At 32.6% G+C, this 19193-nt stretch overlaps 2 protein-coding genes across 3 annotated transcripts; both read left to right on the top strand.

The window, feature by feature from the left end:
* Positions 1-6555: 6555 nt before the first annotated feature.
* On the top strand, positions 6556-8502 carry LOC123672850 (actin-related protein 3). Its single transcript, XM_045607161.1, has 7 exons — positions 6556-6784; positions 6842-7022; positions 7082-7396; positions 7503-7794; positions 7864-8108; positions 8164-8247; positions 8305-8502. The coding sequence occupies exons 1-7, from the start codon at positions 6741-6743 to the stop codon at positions 8398-8400; spliced, it is 1257 nt and encodes a 418-aa protein (XP_045463117.1). The 5' UTR covers positions 6556-6740; the 3' UTR covers positions 8401-8502.
* A 913-nt stretch (positions 8503-9415) lies between these two features.
* Positions 9416-15416, top strand: LOC123672835. Of its 2 annotated transcripts, none has more exons than XM_045607144.1 (8): positions 9416-9602; positions 9661-9832; positions 9887-10161; positions 10239-10656; positions 11226-11882; positions 13733-13901; positions 13958-14156; positions 14245-15416. In XM_045607144.1, the coding sequence occupies exons 2-8, from the start codon at positions 9689-9691 to the stop codon at positions 14513-14515; spliced, it is 2133 nt and encodes a 710-aa protein (XP_045463100.1). In that variant the 5' UTR covers positions 9416-9602; positions 9661-9688; the 3' UTR covers positions 14516-15416. The 2 variants fall into 2 exon arrangements, with proteins under 2 accessions (XP_045463100.1, XP_045463099.1); XM_045607143.1 differs by having other exon boundaries at positions 9881-10161.
* The last annotated feature ends 3777 nt before the right edge of the window (positions 15417-19193 follow it).

Here is a 19193-nt window from a genome sequence, read left to right as displayed (position 1 = left end):
TTTCAAAGTTAGGGATGACAAAATCGTGAAAAATCAATTTTTTCAAATTAGAACCCCATTTTTTTATGGCAGATATTGAATCTACGTTAAAAAATAATGTGAGTTTATGCATCACACCCTTGCCCTAAAATGGATATTTTCTGAGTTATTCACAAAAAACTGTTTTTCGTCTTGAATTTTCAGCTATTTCTTTTCCCTTCACGCCAAAAAGATGAAATTTTCAGGAACTGTTACTTAAACCATGTTTAAAATTTTACTACCCTAGTATGCAAGAGAAAAAAGTTAAAGGTTGTTCCTAAATAGATGGCGAATTTTGATTCGAATTTGTATCGGAAACCTCTTTATTTCACCTAATCGGCCATCGGTTTTCTCTCCAGTGATAAATAAATAATTCCTTATGAACCATATGCAAAAACTTACCACGTTTTACATTCTTTTTTTTTAATGATAGATATCATTAATTACATCTGCCAAATTCCTCTTTATTCAGTAGCATTTTGTGTTTACTATTAATTTGGTGATAATTCGTATTAAGTTATGAAATCGATCACTATGCCTAATTTTACCAATAAAGATTATTTAAATCTCATTCTACTTCATGGAGAATGTAATAAAGTTGTAGATAGAACGATTCGACTGTTCATTTTCATTGAGAGGTTTCCTGACCGACCCAGACCAACGGGAGATACCATTAACAGAACCATGACAAACTTGAGAAATGTCGGATCTTTCGTTAAGAAAACTATACACAGAGAAAAAAGTGTAGTAGAAGATGAAAACAACGAAATTACAGTTCTTGCATATTTTCGTGTGAATCCTCAAAATTCTCTCAAAGATGCCGAGATTGATCTGGGATTATCTCAATCGAGTGTTTGGAGAATATTAAAAAAAACATAAAATGCACCCATATAAATTCAATAGGGTACAGCATTTGAAGGAAACTGATTTCGTCAGGAGAACAGAGTTTTGCGAAGCTATGATGATTCGATTTCAAGAGAATGAAAACTTTTTGGACTGTATAATTTGGACAGATGAATCTAAATTCACAAAGAATGGTTCTTTCAATAGGCATAACAGTCATTATTGGGATGAAGAGAACAACCACCACTTCAGACAATGGAACTTTCAAGAGACCTGGAGTTTCAATGTTTTTTGCGCCATCAAAAATAATGCAATTCTCGATATTCACATTTATGGAGACTTTAACTGGTAAGATAGAACACTACACATGTTTGCATTATTTAAAGAATGTTCTCCCTTAGGAGATAGATATTCTGACATATTGACTCAAATAATTGAGCCGCTAGTACAGAAGCATAATGACTTATGGTATCAACAAGATGGCGCGCCTCCACACAATTCACTCAATGTGTCAAATATCCCCTACAGGCTATTTGAAGATCGATGGTTGGCGAATAATTGTCCACATCTTTGGCCACCACGTTCTCCCGATTTAACTCCTTTAGACTATTATGTTTGGGGTAGGATAAAAAATATTGTCTACTCAACTCCCCTGACTGATAAAGAGGACTGCATAGAACGAGTCAGAAATGCGTTCAGGTTTGTTTAGATTTTTAGATTCATAATTTTGAAACTCAATTTGGTTTTTGAACACTTTTGCAGATCTCTTCCTCCCGATGAAATAAGAAGAGCAACGCACGAAGCATTCCTGAGACGTATAAATAAATGTCTAGAAATTAACGGTCAAAACTTTGAGCATCTTCTCTAGTTATAACTGCGAGAGTTTACCATGGTTCTCCTAATAGTAACTTGAAGTCGGTTTCAAGAAGGGGTGAAAAATCTACAGCATGGTTCAAATAACAGTTTCTGAAAATTTCATCTTTTTGGCGTGAAGGGAAAAGAAATAGCTGAAAATTCAAGACGAAAAACAGTTTTTTGTGAATAACTCAGAAAATATCCATTTTAGGGCAAGGGTGTGATGCATAAACTCACATTATTTTTTAACGTAGATAAAAATCTGCCATAAAAAAATGGGGTTCTAATTTGAAAAAATTGATTTTTCACGATTTTGTCATCCCTAACTTTGAAAGCGATTTTTTCACCCCCTGTATCATGAATCGCGATTTCGATTTTTAAAGGGGATACATCAATCTTACATCTTGAAAAATCCCAAAAATGAAAATTTTCCATCCAAAAACTTCGAAGTTATTCTTGTTTCAGCGGAGCTCTATTTTCGATTTTTTTTTCGAATTTTCCCGCTCAGAGAGAATTGTCCAACCAAAACTGAAAAATGTTACATCAAAATAACTTGAAATTTTCTAAGGAATCTGTTTCTGCAATAAAAAAATGGTGTTCTAATTTGAAAAACGAAAGTTGACGTCATTTTCGGAAAAACCGGAGGTGCTCATGCCTTGAAAATATTTTAGATTTCATCAGCATCGTGAAATACTTATAAGTGCTGAATTTCATGAAAATACGTTCAGTAGTTTCCCGTATAAATATGGGTGAGGTTCCTCGTGTATAACTCTTTATTTTTCGAACATTTTGGGTCACTGGATAATACCTACGATGTCACGTAGAATAGATGGCCAATTATAAAAAATCATTTTGTGAGTAATAGCGAAAAAGGAATGATGAAAATCACGAAGTATTTTTTAGGATTTGTTCTTTTAGGAAAGATGATAGGGTAATTAATTAGTTTGAATAGAGCCTAAAATTATGCCGTAATAATTTTTTCCATATTCATATGAGATTTGCATTTTTCACGTACTGACGGAATTGGATGAATGTAGTAGAACTCATGAGATCTCGGTAATCTGAGGAGCAAAAAATTCCGGAATAGGGTAATTAATTTGTTTGAATAGAGCCTAAAATTATTATGTTATTCAAATTATTCTGAGGAGTTTATTTACGAATGTGTTAGGCTAGCTTAATCGTAAAGCTAGCAGAACCCAGGGGTTTTTTTTAAAAAAAGTAAATTCAAAAATTTAGTGATGGGTTCAAAACGTGAGCCTAAAAAGAGCCTAAAATTATGGTGTAATCAGATTTATTACTTATTATTATCGATATCGGTGGTTCTGCTAGCTTAACGTTAAGCTAGCAGAACCCTCAATTTCTCCGACAATTCAGGAGCAAAAAATTTTTGAATAGGTTAATAAATTATCCTAAAATTATAGCAAAAAAAAAAATGAAAGTGGTGCTGCTAGCTTAACGGGGGTTAAAATTTTCGTAGATAGGTATCTTAAGATTTTCAATAAGGAGAGTAGCTTTGGAAGTCATTTTTTCAGTATATTTAAGATTCATGTAGGTATACATGAAGGTAGGTTTTTTGTTTGTTTTTTTTTAATACGATGAGAAGAATAAAAGTGGAGATTTTGCTACAGAGAGCGTTTCCTCTGTTTGATGGAAGAACTCTAAAGAAATTGTAAGTTTCTTAATTATAATATATTAAAAATGAATAATACAACTAAATTCTATTTATAAGGTTACTTCTTCAACATCCATTCCATCTTCACTCTCTTTTTCTTGGTTTGCTTCTTTTTGTTCTTCTGCTTGTCTTTGTCGGAGGCCAGCAGCAGGAGATTTAATGAGTGCCATATTTCTTTGAACCTCTTTAACATCTCTTGTATGTTCGATCTCCTTAGCACCAAGAAGCCTTTGTATGATGTGTAATGCTTCTTTCTTTTCTTTGATGACAATATCCTTCGTTGCCTGGACGATTTTCTGCATCTTCTCTCTACTGTATATCAGTGGAATATTCCTCTGCTATTCGACCTGAAAATATTACAATAAGAAAAAATTTTCTACGATACATACCGAAGTATTCGAACTTTTAAAAAAATGTGAGTTCCTAAATTTCAACAACATCAACTTACCATATAAAAAAATATGCAGCCTTATAGCAACAACTTATATATAACGAAAAAGGCATTATGGATTTTCAATGGCGATCCTTTCAGTGATGGGGTGGAGGTTCAAACATTCAACATTAATAATAATTATACATCAATTAGAATTGACAGAATAAGTCCTTTTCCTTCTCAATTGTTTGGTATTTTTGATTTTTTTCATACGATCTTCCTCTTCTTTTGTAAGAATTCTCTTCAATTCTGCTAATGCTTGTTAAATTGACGATGATTTTGCCACTTCTGTGATCATCTACAATTTCGAATTCAACAATGTAACCCTTCTTCATTACAGTCAAGAACCTAATGATAACTTTGGAGCATGGCCTGATCAGATCTAGTCTTTTGCAACGCTTTTCAGCATTGTTGAAATGGCCAACTTGTGTTGAACCAAAACTGTTGAAGAGAGAAAATGACAGATGAATTGAAAATTGAAATGTTCATTGGAAAAGAGAGTTTCTAATTATTCTATATTGAATATCTATACTATACATATATAATTTGAACAGATGAGGAGTAGCTCAAGTGATCTACTTTAAAAAGAAATATATATATGAAGGTAGTTTTTTTGTTGGTTTTTCAATACGATAAGAACAATTAGAGTGAAGATTTCGCTACAATGAGCGTTCCCTCTGTTTTATGGCAGAACTCTTAAGAAATGAAATTAAAAATGTCTACGATCTCTACGAAATTTTATATGAAAATACTCAAAATATTACAATGAGAAAAAATTCTCTACGATACTTACCGAAGTATTCAAACTGCGGGCGTCATGTCTTTTGGTCATCATAAATGACACTGACCACGGCGTAAAACAAATTTATTCCATATTAAATACAGCTTTTTTAAATTGTTTTCTCTTCTTAGTAAAAATTATTCACTACTACCGATGGCACAGGCAAGATCTTCTGGATCGACTGTATCCGGAAAAATCATGTTGCCTCCTTAACAGCAGCCACAGATAACAGAGTAGAAACAGCAGCCTTTTTGCAACAACTTATATATAACGAAAAAGGTATTAAGGAAAAAGTAGTGGGGCAGAATTTTCAGAGGGGAGGGGATCCTTTCAGTGATGTGGTGGGGGTTCAAACATTTCACTAATTCGCTACTATTCCTCTTATAATTATTTTATGTGTTATAATTTAAATTTCGCAACCATGTTGTTTATTTTTTATGAAAAGCTTCTAACTTCATTGACTCAAATTCTGCTTGATTGTTCTTCACGTTCAAATTCGAGAAAATAACTGTAAAATCCCATTTTATTGAATTTTGTAGTTTTTAGAATTGCACTATATACCGTTGAATTTTCCTTCATCAAAGAAATAGCATTTCACGACAAATGATTATATGTATCGAGCAATTTATTGCTCAAAAGACTACAGCATTTCTGTGAATTTTCAATTATTTAGTAATGTTCTGCAATATTACAAAAATGTGTAAATTAGAAAAAAAATTCAACGAATCAGTCTAATTATAAATCATCAAATATATCAACTAAAGAATTATTTGAAAAACTTGGCCATATGAAATGCTACAAGTTTGAGAATCAGATAAAACTTTTTTAATGATTGAAATGAGATTGATGGATATTGTTTATTACAATCAATTGCCATTATGTATAATATGTACTGATAATTTGAATCATTTCACTCTCAAGAGACTGATAATACGTGATATTAGGAATAAATATTGAGCGAATGGCTGTTGTAACTTTATTGTTATGTTGTTATTACCTATAAACTTTGTGTCTTGAAGTTGATAAAATTTTCATTAGTACTTTAATACTACCCTTCAACGCGTGTGTCTATACTTTTTCGTACGTTGAGCGAATTTTCTTGCAACCTGTTAAACTAGTTTTATAACTTGTAAATCATCAATAATATTACATCTTTGATGTATGTAGGTGTTTAATAAAATATAATTGTGCCCTTTCATCTCAAACAATAATTGAATGTACCAATAAAAGATTGTTAAATTAAAGGATGAAGGACCCTTGGTCGATGGCCAAATGCATATGCAATAAAGTACTGCTATTATTATTATTGTGCCTACCAGTATGTTCTAGAGTTAGTTGTGGTTGAGTATGCTATGTAAAAACAGACATAGGTATGTCAGTGGTATAAACAATTCAATAAAAAGCTAACAATTTCATACAGATATATTGCTCCCAATCAGTAGATATTGTTATCAATATTTTACAATTTATTCGACAAAACTCTTTCTTCAGAATGTCAAGAGATGTTTCTATTCACATTGAAGACATTGTAAATAGAAACGCAGATAGATAATACCTAAAATCAATTATTTTATGGTGTTTTCATCAAGTAAAACTTCTTCAGGTTCGAATCCTGTATCCTGTAAAATTTTGGTGTTTCAACAAAGAACTCGGAAGTTACGAAATCAACTTATAGCAATTTTGAAAATCAAAATTTCAACTATTTCATATTATATTTATTTATGAAATGTTACAGTAACTTTATGTGAAAAAAAAAACAATTCTTTCCAGGGTGTTCTTAGCCTACGCCTATGGAACTTGATAAACACTGTAGTCTTATTTTCAACACAGTCTTTACGAAACTCAATAGCATAATATTAGATTATATGCATTCTCCACCTCCTATTATCAAATTCTTATCAGAATTTATGGAACTTGCCTCATCCTGCGGGGATCTGTCATATTTGCAGGAAATATATGTCATTCTTACTCACCGGTTTGTCACCCGTCAAGATTTCCCGAATATATGGGCGAGGTGAGGTGGAGGACGCTGAAGAAGTCAAAAAGATAAACCTCCGTTACCTACTTTTAGGTGTGGTTTTGTTTAATTTTTTTTCAGAATTTAATTTCCTTAAAAACTTTGGAATTCTCGAGGCAAAATGGCTGGTAGATTACCAGCTTGTGTTATTGATGTGGGCACAGGGTAAGTTGTCAAGTTCTTATTAAAAGTTGTTTTCTATATGTTTGTTGCTTTTTGCAGTTACACAAAATTGGGATTTGCTAACAACAAAGAACCTCAATTTATCATACCATCAGCTATAGCCATAAAAGAAAGTGCTAAAGTAGGTGATCAATCTAGTCGGAGGCTATGTAAAGGAGTAGAAGATTTAGATTTTTACATTGGAGATGAAGCATTTGATGCCACTGGCTATTCGATAAAGGTTGGCGGAGAATTTCCATACTTCCATACATGTAACATAAAATAACCTAATACTTTCAGTACCCAGTAAGACATGGACTTGTCGAAGATTGGGATCTGATGGAAAGATTTTTAGAACAATGCATTTTTAAATATCTGAGGGCGGAACCTGAAGATCACTATTTTCTATTGACAGAACCTCCACTAAACACTCCTGAAAATAGGGAATACACAGCTGAAATAATGTTCGAATCATTCAATGTTCCTGGATTGTACATTGCCGTTCAGGCAGTTCTGGCGCTGGCTGCCAGTTGGATAAGCAGGAGTATTGCGGATCGAACATTGACAGGTATTGTGATTGACAGTGGAGATGGTGTTACACACGTTATACCTGTGGTAGGTTAAGTTTATGCCCTAGAATAAATTGAAATCAGCCTCTGGTAATGAGTATTAGTCTGATTCAGTTTCTGTGGAAGAATGTCACAATATCAGGTGTTTTTAGGCTGAAGGTTATGTCATAGGAAGCTGCATCAAGCACATTCCCATAGCAGGGCGCAACATCACCTATTTTATCCAGTCGTTACTTCGTGAAAGAGAAATTGGAATCCCCCCAGAACAGTCATTGGAAACTGCCAAAGCAATAAAGGAAAGATACAGTTATATTTGTCCAGACATAGCCAAGGAATTTGCAAAATATGACAGTGACCCTGGTAAATGGATGAAAACCTACGACGGTATAAATTCTGTAACGAAACAACCCTTCCATGTAGATGTAGGATATGAAAGATTTTTGGGTAAGTAGTGAAATAAATGAAAATAGGCTATTTTTTTAAATTATTTGATATTTCCAATTTTTGTTTAAGGTCCCGAAATATTTTTCCATCCAGAATTCTCGAATCCAGATTTTACAATTCCAATATCTCAAATTGTTGATGACGTAATACAGAACTGTCCGATTGATGTGAGAAGACCGCTTTATAGCAATATTGTTTTATCGGGGGGCTCCACAATGTTCAAGGATTTCGGCCGAAGGTTACAGAGGGATATAAAACGCACTGTTGATGCCAGACTTAAGTTGAGTGAAGCCTTAGCTGGAGGAGGTTTAACAGTGAGTATTATGATATTCAAAACAAGGATGAAATTTAAAAAACATTTCTTTTTAGCCAAAGCCGATCGATGTTCAAGTTATATCTCATCACATGCAAAGATACGCTGTTTGGTTTGGTGGTAGCATGTTGGCATCCATGGTAAGAGAAGTTACTATAAAATAGAGATAAAATTTTTTGATATTCTTTTTATTCTAGCCTGAATTTTACACTGTTTGCCATACGAAAGCGGCTTATGAAGAATATGGCCCCAGTATTTGCAGACATAGTCCAGTGTTCAGCACTATGACATAATTGATATAATTTCCTTTGTATTATTTTAATATAATTTTTTTATTGAAATTTATAGATGCAATTTAAACTCTATTAAGAAATATAATTTTAATTGAAGTTAAATTGTTGATTCGTTTTTCAAACTAACGAAAATTAAATGATGAAAATTTTCTTCAAACTGAGTACATTTCTTTGGTTCAAGAATCTTTCACTTGGAAAAAATTCAAAAAAATATATGAATATGCTATTTGTCTTGAAATATGGATTTCTATGAATGAATATTATTTAGTTCTTAATTTCAAGGTTTTCTCCATCATGGAAATATTTCAAAATTTTCTACTCAATTTTTACATAATATAAAAAGGTAATGTTTCATATTTCTTCTTCAAATATTATTGCAATTTTTATTAATGATTTTGGGGAGATACTCTCCTCATGCTTGATCAGAATTATCATTTTGCCCAAATGTTTGTAATTTTTGAGAAAATGTGCAGATCATAATTTCAAGGACAAAATCAATTCCGTAGTCTCAGTGTAAAATATAATTATCGTATGCCTGGGACTTGAATCCTAAAATCCTTCAATTGCCAAAATCCGTTCATGAGTTCAGGGGTTATATCTATGAAATTTTCTCTTCTCAATAAGTGAAAAAATACTCAACCGATCGAACTGAAATTTAGAAATCTGTTACAAAATGCTAAATGAATAATCATGCAAAATTTCGAAAGAATCGTATCATTGGGCGATTAAACATTTTTTTTTTGTGAAATTTCGAATCAGAAAAAGAAAATTGCACGCATAAAGTCATATCTAAGTAGCAATGTGCTGAATATCACGAGATTCTGTCATTTTATATTTGAAATAAAATGTGAATCAACCTTTCCTATTTTCATTTTTTAGTAATTTCTAAAATTTGAAAATCCAAAACTCTGTGAAGCATAGAATACTGAATTGTACGCATACACATTTTGAACACACGAAAATAGTTGAGATAACCCATAGACAAAGAATTTGTCTATAAGATAACCCAATTTATGTCAACTGTCGTGAATTGTCAACCTTAAAAGCTGTGCTGTGGCTTTTTGATGTTTGGATTTTTATGAGAAAACTATTTCAGATCTATTTTCAATAGATACGGTTTTAATAACGGTTAATTTATCCCTAGGAACAATCTCCCTTTTAGATATTGCAGGTTACTGTGCATATCTTCGAATTAATATCAAGTAAAATTAGAATAAAGAATCAAGTGGTTGTAATCTAATTCAGAATCACTATTTTTAGAATGAATTGAATCGGAGATTTTTCGATCATGGAATCTCCACCAAGTAGTTTTACTTGGTCTGAGGCTTTCATATTGAGTGAGGACAGTGGGCTGTTGCTTACAAATAGCTCAATATCGAGCGGTAGTATGAGTACAAGTATGAATGGTCAGAATGGAGCAAGGCAAAATGAGGTACATAATTGTTAAAGAAACCTAAGCAAAATAGACGATAAATTTAAGTTCCAGGACAGTGATTGCGAAGACAAATCTTTTTCACAAGATGATTCTCTAGATGGTATGTCAGATATTATGTGTGGAGAAAATTATAATACGTTAAAAAAAGGTGTTCATTGGACTGAATCATTGAAACAATCATCACCAATAGAACCTCCACTTGAATTTCAGGATAAACCTCAAACTTTTTTTATGGAAATTGCAAACTGGTATGCACATAGTATGTCCAATAAAATTATTTGTATAGCCATGAATGAACTGAGGGAAAGCTATCTGAGAAAGCTCAGGTTGGTTAAATTTTCTATTTTGCAGTCTTTTCTGTTTGAAATTATGGAAATAGGAAATATTTTTATTTTATTCAAAGGTTGTTCAACCACCTACAAAGGCCGATACACTTTTCTACCCGTCATTGTTGGAATTCTGACTTTGTCACATACAGTCCCTGCCATTTAGGGAGACCAAATTCCAGGAGTTCTTTAGGTTCTTCTCGGCTGTCCAGTTCGCACAATTCTTTATCGATTCCCACAGCCCATAAAGTTGATGATTCTAGTTTCATTACACAGGCCGTATCTCATGACACCTTATCGTCAAATCAAATCAGCGATCTCTATAATGTACCGTTTGACAGTGACATATATTCCCTGCCAATAGATGTTGTAAAGCCTACAGTGAAGCCACGAAAGAACGTCCAACATAGGAAGAAACGAAGAAATACTTCTTATCAGTATAGAGAGCTCGAAGTGAAAAACTATTCAAAAAAGGAATGTATGAAGATAGAGAAGGTAACTTCAATTGTTATTTGAATAACATATTCTATATGGGAATGAGACTATTCAATATGGTCATAATGGCAACACTGCTTATTATTTTTTGACATTTCTTATGTCATTTCTGTTGTGAAGGTTATGACATTTATTCATGAAAAAATATATGCTTTAAGGACAGTTAGAATTTGTTGAATTGTTCAAAATCAATGCTTATTTGTGAATACTGAATTGTCTACGGTACAAAGAATAGTGAGTCGATCAACTGAATAATTTCTTCCTTGAATTCTTCTTAAATTTCTTTCAGCATTTATGAATGAGCACTGATTTGATGAAACAATTCAACAAATTCTTAACGATGTTGCAGCATGTATCTTTTCATGTTTAAATGTCATAACCTACTCAAACTGAACCCAAATGACATAAGAAGTGTCAAAAAATTATACAGTGTTGCCATTATAACCGTTTTAAATTGAATCAATAATGAACTTGTTACATGCTCAATAAAGAATGATAATTGGAAAATTTTGATGAATAGCCTATTGTTCAGTTTCAATTCCTCATCTAAAGAAGGTGATATATTTCAGGAGTCGAATTTGAATCAGAAAAGTAAGAAGCGACATAGTTTAGCTGGTACATCTACAGCAGATGGCGAACCGATCCATATGACGCTTGAGGAGGTACGTCACTACCTCCACACCTTGTATTCAAGTTCTTCCGATTCTTCAGACCACAAAGAGAGACTGACTAAATCCCAACCTCCAATAATTTTAACGAATAGCAATAAGTATCCGACAAATACAAAAGTGAAAACAATATCTGTTAAGGAATTACAATGCATAGATAGTAGCGTTATGAACGATACTGGTAATAATAGTAATAATAGAGCTAAGAAAAATACCTTCCTGATTAACATTAAGAACAAAAAAGTGAAAGATTCCTGTGATAATATTGGCAAAGAATTAGTTATATCAAATACAGTGGATAAGAAGGAGGAGAAGAAGAAGAGAGCCAATCCCAAGTTTTTCTCATTCAAGCAAGCCTTATGTAATATTTTTAAGTTTAGGAGGATTTCATCTGACCATGGTGATAAAAAGACCTACTGTAGCAATGACAGTCTGCAGGGGGAGGGTCACAATATAGTTACTCGAGCTTTGCCACCTTTGCCTTCTAACAAACCGTCGGAGACCTTGGATGAACAGCACACTCTTGATTTCGCCACAAGCATACAGAGAGTGAAAGATGTGAGTGTCTTTTTTTTTTGTTCTTATACAACAATATGATGTACAGGGTGGGCAAATGAGCGAGGTAAGCGGCTATATCTAAGGATCCACTCATCGTAGAGACTTGTCGTTAAAAAATTTTACCACTAAAGTGTACAAGAGAACACACTGGAAATTGTTTTGAAGTTCATACCTCTAACCCTAGGGGGCGTAATGATGAAAATGAATGTTACTCGAAAATGTTTGATATGAAGTTGAAGAAAAAATATCATCACTGTAATCCTTGGAAAATTCTCAATCTTTTTGAATTGTCACTTTCGATTTTACGACATCAAATAAGGGTAGGTGAAAGGGAGAAATCTGACTGATTGAAACGCCTGTAACTTCAGTTTGGCTCAACATTTTTGAGCAAATTAGATCTCATCTGAAAGATAATATCTTGTTGATTGAGGATAAAATATAGTCATGATTAATTTGCTTTCGATAGGGGGCGCTAAGTCAGAAGTTCATTGTTTTGTTCATTTTACTCCGAAATTTCAAATGTAATGATAGGATTTTCTTAACAGAAACAGAAGTTCCATCAAATTTGCATGAAAAAACCTGAAGGTCGCAAAGCGATAATTTCGTGCGTTCTGAAGTTATGGCTGAAAGAAGATATTCTTCAACCGATGCACTGCGAAAAACCAAAGTGTGTCTTTAAGTTCTAACAGAAAAAGAAAGCCCATCAAATTTGTATGAAAAAACCAAAAGGTCGCAAAGCGATAGCTTTAGACATTCTGGAGTTATGACCGAAAGAAGACACAATTTAGTTTTTCAGTGCATCAGTTGAAGAATATTTTTTTCGTCCATAACTCCAGAACGCCTGAAGCTATCGCTTTGCGACCTTTTGCTTTTTCCATACAAATTTGATGGAATTTTTGTTTCTGTCAGAACTTAAAACACAATTTGATTTTTCGCAGTGCATCAATTGAAGAATATCTTCTTTCGTCCATAACTTCAGAACGCACGAAATTATCGCTTTGCGACCTTCAGGTGTTTTCATGCAAATTTGATGGAATTTCTGTTTCTGTCAAGAAAATCCTATCATTATATTTGAAATTTCGGAGTAAAATGAACAAAACAATAAACTTCTGACTTAGCGCCCCTATGGAAAGCAGCAAAAACAAATTTATCATGACTATATTTTGTCCTCAATCAACAAGATATTATCTTTCAGACAAGATCTAATTTGCTCAAAAATGTTGAGCCAAACTGAAGTTTCCGGCGTTTCAATCAGTCAGATTTTCTCCCTTTCACCTACCCTTATTTGATGTCGTAAAATCGAAAGTGACAATTCAAAAAGATTGAGAATTTTCTAAGGATTACAGTGATGATATTTTTTCTTCAACTTATATCAAAACAAAACTTATATCAAACATTTTGGAGTAAAATTCATTTTTCTACTCTACGGTAGCTATTACGCCCCCTAGTGGTAGAGGTATGAACTTCAAAACAATTTCCAGTGTGTTCTCTTGTACTCTTTAGTGGTAAAATTTTTACCGCAAGTCTCTACGATGAGTGGATCCTGAGATATAGCCGCTTACCTCTCTTATTTGCCCACCCTGTACATATAACATCAATGTCAATGTTTTAAATGTCAAATTTTTTGGTCAGATTAGGTTCTCTACATTGAAAACTTTTGATCACTTTGCAGAGGGTTTTTCTATTGAGTAGCTGAAAATTTAAGTTGTTACTGAGCCAAAAATGATTCGAAAAAGTTTCTTCTGACAATTTCAAGTAAAACATGCGTAAGCATCGAAATAAGTGACATTAAAATAAGAATATATTCATGATGTTCAGAGATATTCATGTGATTATTTTCTTGATTGCAGTACGGATGGTACTGGGGGCCCATTTCAAGTGAGGCAGCCGAAAAGATCCTATCCAATGAACCCGACGGCTCATTCATAGTGAGAGACAGCAGCGACGATCATTATATATTCTCGTTGACTTTTAAGTTGAATGATTATGTAAGACATGTACGAATAGACCATGACCAGGGTAAGTTCAAACCCGAAATTTCATGTACCCTATTCACCTATATTTTCGGTTCTTAGGTAACTTCAGCTTTGGAAGTTGTACAAAGTTCAAATCACAGACCATTGTTGAGTTTATCGAGAATGCTGTTGAGCATTCTCGTAGCGGAAGATATTTGTTTTTTTTGCATCGGAGGCCTGTAATAGGACCTGTGAGGGTGCAGTTACTACATCCTGTGTCTAGGTTTAAGCAGATCCAAAGTTTGCAACATATGTGCAGGTGAATACGAGGTCTTATTCAAATATTTTACCGAACAATTTTTTTTTCTCTAAGTTCAAGTACATCCTGAATATTGCGTTATTTTCAGATTTGTTATACATAAAGTGGTTAGAAGGGATCTGATTCCTGATCTTCCCCTTCCTAGGAGGATGATTGACTATTTGAATACACCACATTATTACTCGGAAAATTTGATGGATATCGAAGAGAATGTTGAAGAGCAACAATCTGAACCTTTAAGCGAACAATCAGTGCAGACAGATGGGGCTACAAATGAGCCTGGACTTCCTTCAAATGACTATGTTGTTTTAGATAATGACCTTGGGTCCAATCCTCAGCAACCTAACCATCGTCCTTGAGGGTACTGCAGTTTTTTGCCACCACTATCAGTTTGGGCATATAGAGAGTACTTGTTGAGTGTTATTGTTTCCTTTCATTCAACATAAAAAAATCAAGATAAATTCTATCTACGAGTAAAAATTGATGATTTTCACCTTTGTATAGCGAGATAATAACTTGATACAGAGGCTAGGTGATACTTCAGTAGCTTTAAAAGAAGGTTTGGAAAGATTGATTTAGGTCGCTCTGTATGAGGGCTATCTGGAATTAGATTTTTTAGACTAGCCTTTATAGTAAGAATAGACTTAAATCACTAAGGTTAGGTTTATGAGATGTATATAGTTCTCTCTTTCGAATTATCTTGTTGGAAGAATGAAATCAATTCAAAACTGCTTATTGCAATATGTTAACATCTAGTCTTCTTATATTTAGCCCTTATATTGTGTTGGAGAAATTTTGGTATTCCTTTCATATTATTTATTGCATCAGAGGACCTTTAAGTGTACAATATTTTGGCTTGGAAAGATTCAATTATTTAGAAGAGAATTATCTGAATCATTTTCTATAATACAGTTTATAGTTTGGAATATCATTTCCAAATGTTTTGCTTTGCCAATTATGTTTATTTTTAATATAGGTTGAAATAATATTTGAGAAAATATCTTTGGGTTTCATGTCTCTGTCCGATTAGGTACTGTTTAAAGTATTTCAATTTGTTCAAATTCTGAATGAACTCATTTGATTGGTAAAAATGAATAAATCTCAAAATTTTTACAAGGTCATCCGCCAATCAACAAATGAAATTCGTTTAAGTTTCGAATGAGGTGGTTTGCTTGGCTAAAATGAAACACGCTTAATCTTTTACAAGGCCATCTGCTATTCTACCAATTCATTCAAATTTACGCTGAGCGTGTTTGATTGGTCAGAATGAAAAAAACTGTCAAAATTTTACAAGGCCATCCGCTATTCAACCAATGAAAATCGTCTAAATTTTGAATGAGCGTGTTCGATTGGACAGAATGAAAAAACTGTTAAAATTTTACGTCAATTCGACCAATAAAATTCGTTCAAATTTCAAATGAGCCAAATTGGACAGAATGCAAAAACTGTTGAAAATTTACAAGGCCATCCACATATTATCAGATATTCTCTATGATGAAACAGTCCGTTCATTTATTAAGTCAAGACAGATAATTATATTTATATGAAATGAAAGAACAAAATATGATAATTAAATGTTCTCACTGAATAAATTTGTGAGCATATAAAAATCTCGAAATCGAGTAGTGTACCTTTTTCAAACATATCATGTGTTTTAAGGCCTTCTCCAATATGTCAATGAATTTATTATATTTATGTATTGTTTTACTTTCAAAGTTTATTTTATCTACTATAGCATCACATTTGTTCCTTTTTGTTTTATAAGTGTACAATATTTTATGATTTTTTAATTAGTTCTTTTGGTTAGGGTTTTTGCATATAGTTTTTGATTCAACCTAAAAAAATTAAGATTTTATCAATTCCTTTTTAGTTTTTTGTATTCTTAAAAACAATGAACTGATTGACAAGTGAAGAAAAATATGTATGAATATTCAATGTGATAAAAGCGACAACTTTGTTGTTACTTTCCTTGTAGAACTACACAGACTTCTAAACTACAAATAATCGACTAGTGGGTCAACTGAAAGAATACAAATTTTTCAATTTGAGCTTCACTTGTTGGAATCCGCCCATATTTCTACGAGAACAATCAAATTTATCCTTTATTGAAATATTGTAATAGATGGGAAAAATCAATATGAATTAGAAAATTTTAACCTATCCTTTAATTTTCTTTTTGGAAGTTCCATATATGCAATTTTTAGAATTCCTTTTTTTTTTAATATTTTTTATTATTACTGATATTGTTAGTTGAAAAAAAAATTGTGCAATTGTGTTGAAACCAAAGTTAAATTGTGATTTGATGAACATGTTTAAATGAATATAAATAATACGTAATTAATTAATTGTTAAAAATACAATGATGTAGTTTACTGGAACTAAACGCACACCTTATGAAAATAGATGATTAAGTAGCATAGAGAAGGTTGTGAGTCTTAGAAATGTATTTATTTCTCATCAGATTTAGTTTAGTCTTTGGTTTTTGCTTATTTTCCTTCATTGATATATCCATTGACAGTAATTTGACTTTTATTTCAATGTATTCCTTCCAGAACCTCTTGTTTTTGTCTTGTAGGATCTTACTATAATTTTTTAAATTGTATCTCTTTTAACGTTTTTTTTTAGGAATATATTAATTAAATTCTCGAAATTAAGTGTATTGAAATATTTTTCTTGGCTTCATCGCACAACATCACAAAATTTCAATAAATATCGATAAATATTCTCAAAATTTACTCATTCTTATTTATTTTAACAAATCTTATAGAACAATCATAGTAATTTCCTTGATATGGTTCCGGTCGATTTTTTTAAGTGTATATGTTTGTAATTTAAGAATTTCGAGCCGAGATTAGTGCTGAAATAGAATTTGAGGTCAAAATCAATTTTTTTTGTATGGCCGCAGGGTTCACGATATTTCTCGAAAGTATACAGCTATAAAAAGGAAAACCTATGTAAAAATGAATTACAAAGTTATCTTGTAATAATGATGGATTCAATATTTTTGATAATTTATTGTTAAAAGTCACTTCAAACACTTTCAGGTATCCAAGTTCTTAAAAACTTCACTTTTACGTTGAAAATTTTTGCAGTAAAACTGTCTGCGCGAAAATTTGAAGTGCACGTCTCAGTTTAGTTTTTAGTGGTGTTTCCGAATATTAAAACAGATTTTCAAAATTCTGATGTACATGGTGTCGTTTCGAGGATTCAAACGATTCATAATTTTTTGTTAACCCGGACCTGGATTTTCAAGGCGATTATTGCATGATACGTTTGGGCTCTCAATTAGGAACATATTTGCCAAATATGAAGAAAATATACCGGGTGTTTTGTTTGATATGGCTTCAGAAAGAAACGGGCAAAATTCATAAAACACCCTGTACCTCGGCAACGAAGACAGTACCCAAAAAATGGGGTATCTCCAGAACTACCTTGGTGCCACCTATGCACCTTTGAAGTATTTCCGTTTCCCAATGAAACACCCTGTATATCACAATCTTATTATGAGTAAGCAAAATTCTTTGGGAAACTTCTTCAAAAGAAGAAAAATTTGAAATTTTTTTTCTTTATTTAAATTTTTTTGTTTTATTTAGATCTCTTTTCAACATATTTATTTGTTCAGTTTTGCAATTTTATTTGATCCAAAAACCATAAAAAAACTGGGTGTATTATATATCAAAATATTTCTATGTTCTTCATTAACTAGAATTTATATTTTTTCAAGCACGATTACAAGATTCTTCATCGGAAGTAGAAAGTTCTGGATTATCATCGGAGAAGGAGATGTTTTTCGTTGGGGAGGTGGTTTGATTGATACTTTTTCAGCAGGGGCGCCAAAAAATTCTTTGCTTCAGGCGCCAAAATTGCTCGCGCCGGCACTGTTAATATTTTATTGTTTTGAACAACAAAACTTTACTAGTTTTCGCCATTCGAACAAATTGACGCTAGAGAGGATTCTCATCGAAACGGATCAAATTGTGTGTCAATCAATACAAACTCCGTCTAATAAAAGAACAAACAACGAACAATTGCATGCTACGATATTATCAAAGCCGGTTCAAACGCTGCAACGACTTCCAACAATCTTAGAACGGACTATATTCCCATAGATAAGTAGATATACAGGCTGTCCCGGGAAGAATGCGACAAACGAATACCATGAATTAAAGTCATCAAGGAGGACTCGTATCAAGAGGTTTCAATCGCCTGAGTGCCTTCGTTTGGGATATACAGGGTGATGTTCATCTTATGAGTGAAATTTCACTGTTGAATAACTCTTTAACTAATCGACCGAATAATTTCAAATTTTGAAGTTTTGTCACCCTTTCCTATCGCCTTCCTTCAATATTTCTGAATTCGAGTAAATCAGATCCGGGCTAGGAAAATTTCAGACTTTTCCTATTTTCGTGAATATTGGATCACCCTGTACGTGAACATTATGATTTTTTCCGTTTTCGGAACCACAAATAATCAATTCATTATAAAAATTCTAAGTCTCGGCTTGGCACGGTCATACAGGGTGATCAATAAACATTCCCTTTTGAGTGAAAATTTTTTGGTTCAATAACTCTTCAGGAAATCCACCGAATAATTTAAATTTTTCAAGTTTTGTCGCCCTTTACTATCACCTTCCTTCAATATTCATGAAATAGAGTAAATCAGACCTTTTCTATTTTCTTGAATATTGAATCACCCTGTATGTTGATATCATTATTCTTTTTCGTTTTCGTAACCACAAATAATTAATTCATAATACAAATTTCAAATCTCTGCTTGGCGCCATCATTCAGGGTGATCAATAAAAATTTCTTCATGAAAGAAATTTCATAGTTAATTCAAGATATCTTGAATTTATCGATAGAATTATTTCGAAAATTGAAATTGTTTCACCTTTCACGAATGTTTCACCTAAATTTTCCTCAAATTATTTAAGAAAGCTTTTAATCAACAAACTGAATAAAGAATAGAACGAAAACAGCAAATAAATTGAAAATATTTGATTTTGAAAACAATGAATCAAAAATAAAATATTTTCAG

The sequence above is a fragment of the Harmonia axyridis genome, chromosome 2 (assembly GCF_914767665.1).
Source record: "Harmonia axyridis chromosome 2, icHarAxyr1.1, whole genome shotgun sequence".
NCBI classification, from domain to species: Eukaryota; Metazoa; Arthropoda; class Insecta; order Coleoptera; family Coccinellidae; genus Harmonia; species Harmonia axyridis.
Note: the sequence above shows the minus strand (reverse complement) of the source record. Positions and strands in the feature narration are given on the sequence as shown.